This window comes from Cebus imitator, unplaced genomic scaffold (assembly GCF_001604975.1).
Source record: "Cebus imitator isolate Cc_AM_T3 unplaced genomic scaffold, Cebus_imitator-1.0 Scaffold510, whole genome shotgun sequence".
Lineage (NCBI taxonomy): Eukaryota > Metazoa > Chordata > Mammalia > Primates > Cebidae > Cebus > Cebus imitator.
Genome location: NW_016107825.1, coordinates 760,464 through 772,154, shown reverse-complemented (window position 1 = coordinate 772,154; position 11,691 = coordinate 760,464). Strand labels below are relative to the sequence as shown.

The 11,691-nt window shown below is 39.4% G+C and overlaps 1 protein-coding gene across 2 annotated transcripts in view; it reads right to left on the bottom strand.

Annotated features, from left to right (window-relative positions):
* The window catches only part of GLI3 (GLI family zinc finger 3), a 286,664-nt gene that overhangs the window by 263,493 nt on the left and 11,480 nt on the right, over nt 1–11,691 (bottom strand). For both annotated transcript variants that reach the window (XM_017513998.2, XM_017514000.2), the window contains exon 2: nt 8,189–8,353. In XM_017513998.2, coding sequence (XP_017369487.1) covers nt 8,189–8,312 — 124 coding nt within the window. In that variant the 5' untranslated portion in view covers nt 8,313–8,353. The remainder of the gene's footprint in view (nt 1–8,188; nt 8,354–11,691) is intronic.

Genomic DNA, 11,691 nt, shown 5'->3' with positions numbered 1-11,691 from the left:
AAAAAAAAAAAAAAAAAAAAAGACAGAAAGAAAAAAATAGCAAAGCGTTTGATATTTTCCCTCTAGGATATAGCTGCATCAAGTGTTCAGATTCTAATTTTCTCATGCAATTAATTTAAAGTAACAAAAACAATAATGAAAAGCCCTTATTAATATGGCTGTCTTGTAGTTTTAAACATAAAATGGAATTTTAAATTGGCCTAAAATGTACATTCACTGGATGCTAAAAAAAAAAAAAAAAAAAAAAAAAAAAAAAGTTTCAAAATAGCAGATGCTCTAGGTTGTAGATTTCTGAAGTTTTCAAAAAGATTTTTGTTCTACTACAAATTCAACACAAGATATCTAAATAGAAGAAAAAAAAAAAGAACTAATACTAAGTTTTGCTAACAGTACCTAAAAGAAACATAGGTTTCTCTTAAAACAGAAAATAAAGACACCATCAAGCAGCTACTGAAGTGCCTATGCTTTCTATCATTACTGGGGACTCAAAACATATGCGTTACTGAGTTGAGTTGTTTAAAGCACAAGTAGTGGTCAAAATTTGGGGGAGGTGCTAGAACTGCACGATGGTGGTGGTAGCTATGTGAACTTATGGATTTTCAAAACTCGTAGAACTGCACACCACAAAAAGTGAATTTTACTGTATGCAAATTTTACCAAATAATAAACTAGAGCACACATATTTGGAAACGTTTCTATGTAAGCAAGATAACAGGGAATTTTTTGCTTTTACCCAGTCTCCCCAAAGCTGCCTGGAAAAGCAAGTCCTCCCCAATCTGGGGGGTCAGAGCAGGAGGTGGTGGGAGGCCACTAACTACCTCTCCAGAGGGAGATTTTCCTCCCATAACCACCGCTTTGCCCCTTAATCATCCACTATTTAGTGGTTGTTCCTGACTCTGAGCAGCTTGTTTCTGGAAATTTGAAATACCCACACCCCATGATCACAAGTAATCAAAGGCAACCCAGAAACATCCCATCCAAGCAAAATATCATGCTGTGACTTTTTACTCTTAAATTTGAAAAATGGAAGTGATATTTATTCCTGATTTATCTGATATTTATTTATCCCAGGAATTATTCTATTTGAAGAGAAATCCAATAGCTATATCCAAAAGAAAAAGAGTCTTGCCCTTAAGGAAACATCTTAGGACAAAATTACTGATTTCATTTGATAATTTCAGTGAGTGTTTATGAATGAGAAGCAGACCCTAAAAGCACTGGATTCATTAAATCCCAACTTGTGCCAATTTCAGGACCAGTGATTTAAGATATTTTTCCCTAACTCTAGCCTGTTAAGCTAGAACCTGATAACCAACCTCATGTAAGGATTTCCTATTAGCCAATCCTTCTAATTCTCTCAATCAGATTAAAGCTGAACCATTCAGAGAATACTAATAAATGATGTGTGCTGAAAGAAGTGAGATGAAATGCAACAATAAATTTAATCCTGACAAACTATACCCAGAAAAGTCTATTACTAACGATAGCTAACATGTTTGGGCACTCTCTGTGCCAGAGTCAGAGAGGTTAAGTACTTAGCCCATGATCACACAGCAATTACGTGGTAGGGATAGGGCTCAAACCCTGGCTTCTAGCTGCACAACACTACTGCTGTGTTACACATGCCCCCTGCCCTCCTGTCTCAAAGTATTGTAATCTGCAGGCTTATTCAGTATCTGCTGAGGTCCTCTCAGCAAAAACACTGAATGTGAGCAGGGAGGGGGTAAGGTAGAAAAACCAGGTGCTACTCTCAAGAAGTTTAACTAAAATGTAAAACTTGAGTGCTATGGAAGGTATGAGATAAACTGGTGAAGCATGAGGGGATCTTAAGAGCATCGAACATATTCTGTAGGATACTGCAGTGGTGGATATGTGACACATATTTGCCAAAACCCATAGAACTGTATTACAGAGTGAACCCCAATGAAATGATGGACTTCAGTTAATAACAGTGCATCAATATTGGTTCATCAGTTGCAACAAATGTACCACACTCATGTAAGATATTAATTATAGGGGAAGTATGTATGATGAGATATAAGAGAACTCGCTGTTTCTTCTCAATATTTTTGTAAACCTAAAACCTCTCTAAAACATGAGGACTTCATTAAAATATAATTTTAAAAATGAAAAAAATAAATCTAGTGTTTTCAGCTAGTTCCCCAAAGGGCACAAGACCTCATGAGGACAGAAAGAGACTGGGGACATTTGAGACTTTAAACATGCATTGGTGTTAGCAAAACACGTCTATGGAGGAACCCATGGACAAAAGGCTAAAGCACAGGTTATGGGATGGGACAGTGGCATATCTACTACTGAGCATATCAGACTGGAATGTCAGACTGGAGCCAGATTTTAGAAGATATCTAAATGTTAAGTCAAAGACTTTGAGCTTTATTCTACAAGTAGCTGGGAGTCACCAGAGCTTTTGGAGCAGGGGTGTGGCATAAGCAGGGCTGTAATAAGCCTAATTTAGCAGGAGCAAGTCCCATGCCTGACAAAAGTGGAGACGAAAGGCAAGGTGATTAGACAGAAGGTCATTTTAATCATCTAAGCATGAGGTGTGAGGGGTTTCGCCACACAGTATAGTAGGGTGCCCTGAAGAGACACACAAGTGAGTAATTACAGAGGAAAATCTAACAGAACCTCAAAACCGGTAGGACATGGAAGCAGGAGAGAAGGAGGGGTCAAAGGTGATGGTGCGGTTTCAAGCCTGGCTGACCACAGGAAAGGTGATATACTTAGCCAAAATAAAGAACACAGTGGTAACCAGAGGTCAGGACATGTGAGTTTGCAGCTCAAGAGAGTCGGGGCTCTTATTAGAATCAGAATGTTTGTCATCAGTTAGTTGGTTTATAAACATAAAAACTCTCCATAAAAAATAAAATCTAATTCGAATACAGCACAAACCATCAGTTCATCCCAGGACAAGAATCAAGAAAAAGGATGTATATATGCTGTTTCTAATGCAATAGCATAAAATCAGTATAACACTAGCTTTTAAGGTTGAGGAAACCAAAATAAATTTTCCCAAAATTATCTTCACTATTTTCCGATTTAAGAAGGCATTTAGAAGGAAGTTTACGGAAACTTTGTTTTTTTAATCCAACCTTCCTTAAGATGTGCAAACTTGGTCACATTTGGGATTTGGGAAACATCTTGAACTATTTTTCAGACATCTGAGCCCAGCAAATTCACCATTAGTTTTTCCAAACATGTTTCCCTTAATTTGAAAACCTATGTGTATCTTCAAGAAAACACAATCTTTTTGTTTTGGATTCTCAGTGTTTAACTCACCAGCATGCTTTGTCCTAATAGCAATGGCTAACTTTTGCAGAGCCCTTCCTGTATGTTTACGACATGGCAGCTGTGAAGTAGGTCTTACTATTGTCTTGCTAAACTGATAAGAAAATTGGAACGCTGAAAAGTTAATCTGCCTACACCAACATGGCTAGACCTTCATGCTGCCAGAACTCAAACTCAAACCAAGCTTTCAGATCCCCAAACCTGTGTGTGCAAATGAACATCCTATAATCTGAAATCCATTTTATCTGAACATCCTTTCCACTTATCTGCCATTTGCCAGGAAATAGGATGTGGCAAAGAAAAAGGGCTGGACCTCTCCAGAAACAAGAAACAAAAAACTCACAGCCTATGGTCTTTGCGGTGTGAACCACCTGCCCATTTCAGAGCAGAACTGGGCACATAGACTTTTACCATAAAAAAGTCAAGGAGACAAGAATTCACGGTAAAGAACAGCAGATGAATTCCAAACGTCCAACAAAACTTAAAGCCATCTTACTCCCAGCTGGAAAGACCAACAGACATCACAATTATTGGTTGGTGCAAAAGTAACTGCGGTTTTTGTCATTACTTTTAAAGGCAAAAACCACAATTACCTTTGCACCAACCTAATAACACCCAGGCAATGGACAGTGTAAAAGCAAATCGCAAGGCCAGGAAGTAACAAAAAAAAAAAAAAAAAAAAAAAAAAAAAAAAAGCATCTCCTTAGGAATTTGTAGACCATAGCACTTTCCCCTTACCAACCTTGAAGAAATAATTTTTTAAGCAAAGAACTAAATTCTTCTTTTCGAAAGAATCAAAGCGAAAGCGAACAGGGAACTTCCTTAGCATCATTAATCTATCAACTTTGGTTTTACATTGCATCAGCATTAGTATAATAATTTCTGCTTTTTATCACTTTAAAGTATGTTCCCAATAACTATCAGATCTGATAAAAGATCCCCAAGACCACAGCCTACACATGTTTATCATTAGTTTCTTTTTTAAAAGCAGAGTTGTAGATTAATAGGAACTATCGAATTACTCCTTTAAAACAAAGTTATGAGCCAAAAATGAGGCAAAACACTTCAAATTGAAAAGTTCAGTATTTACAAATCATTGAAAATAATTTTATAAGAGAATGAGAACATGTAGAACATTGGAAGATTTAGATTAAAAAACTCTTATTATTTAGAAACCACAGCATGTAGCTTATGAAGTAATGAATCTATACCAAAAAGGGATTATTAAGGTATTTTACTTGCAGTCTTCACAAATTAATGGACATTTTAAAGTCAACAATTACACCTACTATCTGCATGCATACTTTCTATGGGAAAGCCACCGTGTGAATGCCAAAAATGATCACATATCACAACTGCACTTAAATAATTCAGAAAACTAAATGTCAACTCCTTTGTCATTTACACTTCAAATATAACACTTAAAGTTAAAAATCAAACTATGAGCACATGAAATTGTGGGTACACTGTACTTCCCGCATAAAGATTACTGAAGGCTTTATATTTTGATATAGGTTCTTAAATGTTACGAAAATCAAATATGCCTTGCTTTTTTCGTTATACAAGATCTAGAACACAGTTTTTCACCTGCGTTATTTTAAATTTCAGTGTTAGGTGGCAAATCCTTCTTTAAAAAGCTGTTCGGGTTTTCTGAACTATACTTTTTGGTTGTGGGTCTGTGTATGTTTAAACAAAACACTATACAAATGTTATTCCAGGAGCAGATACTCCGCTGAGAAAGTATGAAAACAGATCTGTAAGGACATGCAGTGGAATGCAAGTGGTTTGGCTGGGAAGCTCACAATCAAGAACAAACTGCACCACAGAATGGCTGGAAAAGTTAATTAAAGCAACCTCACCAATAACTCAGCCAGTAACAAAACTTTTTTCTTCATTTGTTTGACTTTTATCATAAAATGGCAGATGGGAGAGAAAATGTAGGTATCATATTCATTTGGTTTTTGAAACTGAACTCATTTTTAATTGTTGAGTTACAAATGGATATATTTCAGAGCTTTGTAAAAAAAAAAAAAAAAAAGCATGAGAAATCTCCTGGAAACAGTAGCAATCGGTGCTACCTGTTATAGCATCCACATGAGTCTGTTTTCCTTTCTATGAATAGCCTCAGTGCAGGTGTCCAAGCATTTCTGAAATGTTTGTAGAGAAACAGAGAAAAGATAGGAAGCGGGACTGAGGAACAGACAGACGGACAGAAGGATGGAGGGCCATGTGATGTCAGCCACCAGCCAGCACACAGTGTCCCACCTTGGAAAGCCTGAACCCCACATGAACTCTAAACCCAAACAGGGCCAGGTCCAAAGCCCACACACTAGTCCCTGTGACCAAGGCTGAGTGCAGAGGCAGCAGGTGACCAGGTTGCGGAAGATAGGGCCTCTGTGCTTCAGGCAATTCGCGCCCCTCAGCATAATCCTGGGACTGTAAAGAGGTTCTGAGCTAGTTAGATGAAAACTTAGAAGACTCTGTAAAAAAGACCGTGGTAATTATCAGCATCACATACACAAAGAAAAAAGTTTACTGTCCTTTCTTTTTCTTGTCCCTGTCTTTAAATTTGTTTACTTGTTTTCCAAGAATCTGCCTGTCAGCTTGCTATCCATGCTCAAAAACATCACTTCCATTTTTCTCTTATTTGATTTTTGTCCCAAAATATAAAACAGTAAATCTCTTAGAAGAAATAGGAACACTGAAAGAATGGTCAGAGTTCGCCAGACTTCTAGGATAGCTATCATTTAGGCATGTGCCCTCCAGGTTTGACCAATGAGTGTCTGCCCCCAAACAGGACAGAATTCCTACACATTCAGGAGAAAATGTGGGCATCAAGGGCACAGCTGATTAAGGCAGGAAGCCAGTGGAGTGTGGTTGAGGAAACAGGCGATTATTTAAAACTGTTTGTAAACCATAACTGCTCCTTCTCTAGCTAGTTTTACCTTGTGGCTTTCTGGCTGCTGTGGGGCTGGTCAGGTTAGTTCTGTTCCCAGTCACCCTCAAGAGAATCACGAGGGAAACCGGAGGTCCAAGAGCAACTCAAGACAAATGCAGCTGCAGTGGAAAACCTCCTGAGCATGTGCCTCAGGTGTGGGAGTGGCAGAAACAACAGCATCTTCATAAAAATGAAACTCTGTGGCTGTGCAGCTGAGATTCACAAACATGACAGGCTTCATGAAGTGCAGCAGCATCTCCTGCCACGCATTTGTTCACACTCACACACGCATGCTCACAGTTACTCCTGCCACACACACCCGCACATCTACACACTCATACATACACTCACCCACACTCACACACAGCCTCACACACCCACCCCCTACACACTCACACTCACCCACACCCTCACAAACAGGCACATACACTCACAAACTATAAAGATAACCAAAAGTTGATGTTTCCTGAAGCAAAATACATAGAAAGCATTTATTCTTACAAAATTACTTATCAAATAACCAACACTGCATATCACTGATTCTATTTCCAAAATAATAAATTTGCCTAATTTTTACCAATTCCAGAAAAAAGAAACCAGGGTAACATATTTTTTAGGAGAAATGCCTTCTATTGGATGAAAAATGCAAATATTCTGGCTCAATTAAAATAAGCTCCAGTCTTGACTTTAAACACCATCAATAAAGGAAGAAGTGTTTTCACATATATGTAAATTCATTATTTTAACTTAGACATAAACATATCTCCCTAAGGATCAATTTAAAGTTGGAGTCATTTGCCAACAGGTTTGAGAGCCAGCTCCTTCCATACCCAGTGCAGTCAGCAAAGCACACTCATGAAACCAGGTGAAGAAGTGCAGGTGAGAAGTGCAGGCTCTCAGCAGGCATGGAGAGGCCCACAGAGAAGTGGCCAGGCTGCTTGGAAGCATCTGCCCTTGGAGTCTAAGATTCCAGACCGGGGTTACCTTCCAAAGGAGATTCTGACTCTACAAGTGGATGTAAAAACTTGTAAATCAATCTAGTAACACCCGTCTTGGAATATAGAAAATATAAGAATAGCAGGTTGGCTCATACAAATCAGTGTACCCAGACAGGCAGTGTCCAGGAACTAGGAGAAAGGGTCAGTTCATTCTTCCAAAAGGTCCATGGAAAAGCAGAGAAATTCAGGGAAGCCAGGAATGGCTATGAAATCTACAAAAAGTAAAGGCATTAGTGGTCCACAAGCGAGGAACAGCAGGGACAGGAAGTGAAGGATACCATTAACATAGTCAGTCTGTTTGTACCAGGGGGCTCTGAAATTTATTTTCAACACTCCATGCTTGAACTGAAATGCCTCTCAACACTTGGCTTAAAATTAAACAATACAGAATACAGAAACAGTGGCTCTATGTTAACTCTGAACACAAGTAAATTAAATTTTTATAAGCTAACAACAAAACCTGCCTCTCAGATACCAGCATTACCTTGAGGTTCAATCATTAACAAGTCTTAAAATCCTCTAAAGTAGTCCACTTAAAGTTGGGTGGGGGGACATTCGTGTCCTATCACTAATTTTGACAAGACAACTTTTGTGTCTTTGTACTAATTATTCCGTGTAGTATAGATGATCCACATGCAACACAAAGCATTTTGAACTCTTGCCAGACTAGTCAAGATGATTTCCAAAATGCCAAAACAGGAACTTCTGATAACAAATAACCTATCACATTTACATCTCAAATTAGAAAGTTTGGAAGTCAACGTGTGAATTGAGTGCCAAAACAGAGATTACTAAATTCCACGCCCCGCCCCCGCAACCCCATTTGCTTTCTTTAGCCTCTCCTAGAACAAACACTGGTCCAGGTGCAAACGCTCAATTCACAAGGAATGCAGAGAACACAGAAATGACTCCAGGCTGCGCTGCTGGTAATCCCTGTGCTGCTCACCATTAGAAGTGGTGCTGGAGGCAACGGCTTTCTCACTCACATCTGCTCGAGTGGAGCACTTCACTATGGAATTCTCAACTTTTTTCTTTTCAGTGGCCGTGGAGCTGTGGGACTGGGCCTCCATGATGTCTTCTCATTACTTCAGCTCTCTTCGACCAAAAACGCCTAAAGAAAACAACAGAGCCATCAACTTCCCAAAACGGTGGAAAAAAAAACTTTCCGAAGTCCACCTCACCTGTCATCTGAGAAAAGCCTAAATTCAAAATGTGGGTGACACTTCTCCATCGGTTTTTTGGCAAAAATGTCTCAAAGTTTAACAAACCAGTGAAACTCTATCTACACATGTGAAAAAGAGAACAGAGGGAAATGTCCATAATGTGGTACTTTTTCCAAATCCCTACTGAGCATTTGGTATCAAATGGTCTAAAAATCTCAATTTGCAACTGTGTCTATCATGTGAAACGAGTGTCACATTACTTTTTAAAGCCGCATCTGCAAATGTCTCTTCATTTGGCCAAATTTACAGGAAGGGGCATTTGAGCAACTTCCAAAGCAGAGGGTTTTTAATTATTAATTGGATGTTTTAAAGAGCGTCCAACAATTTCTAACATCCAAGGCCTACTCCAAGTTTGGAGTCAGGATATTCAGGCCAAGTGGTCAGTGAGTTTTGCCTCTTTCATGAAGATATCTGAATTGCAGTATGCCTCTTAATCCTAATTCATTCAGGTAAGCTATGCTCTTTAACCTCTTTAAAGCATGAGAATATTTCAGTTCATTTAAGTTACAGTTTTAAGACAAAGGTAATAAAACAACATGCTCTTGATTCTACAAGGAAAAGTTGAAAGGTCTTTGCAATAGCAAAGACTGGGCTCACTTAGGAAATAATAAAACTCAGCTAAAGGGAGGTTCCGTAAGTTTGTCTTTCACTGGCTTCATTCATGTGATAATCGCCCTAACTCATCATTCATCAATTTTCACTCTGGTTCACGTTCCTCTTTGCAGTCATGTTCTACACCTACAAAGAATACAAGAAAAGAGGAAATGCACTCTCTCTAGCATGTTTTCTTCAGGTTATCTAGATTGCAACATTCGTGGAAAGCATTTCTTAGGTCTGGCCATCTGTTTTTTTTCTACATTTAGTAGATGTCGACATCCTCAATCACAGCAATGGTTTGTGAAACGAAATAAGCAACTGCTCGACCAACTGAAAAAGTTAAAATACCAGGTAAAATATTTTCAGTGTACTTTAACTCATATTTGCAAGAGAACTGCAAGCTCTTCATTATATAATAAGTACCCCCTTGATCTGGAATTCAAGTAAGTAGAATGCTTAAGAACCAGAGGCCACACGGCACACTGTAGCAGCAGCTCTTCCACTCACTTCCATCTCTTTTCTGAGATTATCCAGTGTCATTCATTGTAAAACACACAAGTTACTTAAAAACAGCTTTTGCAGAATAAAAAAGAAAAAAGAAGCACTAAGTTAAATTTACATATCAATTGTAAGATCCACTCCAAATTCAGAGACACCCCTCAAAGGGCACTGACAAAGTATTATACAACAGAAAAGGGGGCTTGAGATTTCCCTTCCCAGAGCAGCTACCATGTGTTGAGTACCAAGGGCAGGGCTACCTGCATGGCGCCCCCTGGAGCTAGCTGGATAAGTGCACAGCTGCCAGCAACCTGTTGCTGAGCCTCAGTGGTCTCATCCGTCAAATGACAGAATCAGACAGTGAGATCTGACCTTTTTCTTTGGGCAGGGGGAGCACATCCTCTTTAAGAACGTGTTAAAAGTTTAAAAGCTTCTCTCCAGAAAATACCCTTAAACTCAAAAATTCTTTTTTTTTTTTGAGACGGAGTTTTGCTCTTGTTACCCAAACTGGAGTGCAATGGCGCAATCTCGGCTCACCGCAACATCCGCCTCCTGGGTTCAGGCAATTCTCCTGCCTCAGCCTCCTGAGTAGCTGGGATTACAGGCATGCGCCACCAGGCCCAGCTGATTTTTTGTATTTTTAGTAGAGACTGGGTTTCACCATGTTGACCAGGATGGTCTCGATCTCTTGACTTCGTGATCCACCCGCCTCGGCCTCCCAAAGTGTTGGGATTACAGGCGTGAGCCACCGTGCCCGGCCAACTCAAAATTTCTAAGGGCTCACAGACCTTCCAAGCTTTTCCAAGAATATGGATAGAGACCCCTTAAAAGAGAAATCTTTGATGGCCCCTTCTAGCTCTAACAATCTCAGAATAATTATTTTTTGCAATGGTCCTTCAAAATTGATTTAAATATCATCTTTAAAGTATGCCACAAGAATAATCCAATACCATTGGCGTCACTGTTTCTCATTCAGTACAAGAACCATTTGTATCAGTGTTGCTTCAGTGCTTGCTAAACATTCAGATTCATGCAACACATTTGCCTTGGAGGGTGGCACCCAGGAACCTCAAGTTTAGCAAGCATTACTAATTGTCAGATTCACCAAAGCTGTTTTTTTACTTTTTATTTTTTGAGACAGAGTCTCACACTGTCAGCCGGGCTGTAGCACAATGGTGCGATCTTGGCTCACTGCAACCTCCACCTCCCAGGTTCACGATTCTCATGCCTCAGCCTCCTGCGTAGCTGGGATTTCAGGTGCACACCACCACACCCAGCTAATTTTTTGTATTTTTAGCTGAGGCGGGGTTTCACTATGTTGGCCAGACTGGTCTCAAACTCGTGACCTTGTGATCCACCTGCCTCGGCCTTCCAAAGTGCTGGGATTACCAGTGTGAGCCTTGAACAACTGTTCTACATGTTTATTTTTGCTCACTGCTGTATACCCACTGCAGCAGATACTCACTGAAGTCTTTGCTGACCAGATGAATCAATGAATGAGCTGCACCCTAGAATCCTGAATTCCAACGGCCTACACAAACCTATCCTGGCACCCGTCACAATGACAATAAACTTTCCTTCATCTGGAAAAGTCTGTGCTGAACATCCACCTCCCCTTTCCAGACTGTAAGCTCCATGAGGACAAGGCTTTTACTTTCCCAGCACTTAGTTCACGTGAGAATTTACTTTATGTGCTTAGTTTACTGAGCACATAAATGATAGCCTCGATGACCCTGTGACTTACAGGACTGCAGTGTCTTGAATTTCAATCACTGTTGGTTTAGCTACATACATTTTCTTTTCATATTCAGTGTTTCCTTGAAGACTGGCAAATTCTATAAAAACTAAAAACTTTAGCAAAAATATTTAACTAATACAAACACTCCATCCTTAACCATTTGAGATAAACAGGCATTAAGTACGCTATAATTGTTCCCTTCGACACACATAACAGTTTTATTGGCCATATTTGGGTTGAGCATACAACGTTAAAACTGCACACTGAAACATGCAAATGGATCAGAAAACCCCATTAAGAGATGGGATTCCTAGTAAGAGCTAAGTATCTTCCTAAGTAGAGGGTGCTAATTAATAGGAATCAGGAGACAAGTTCCCAAAATTCCTTGACAAA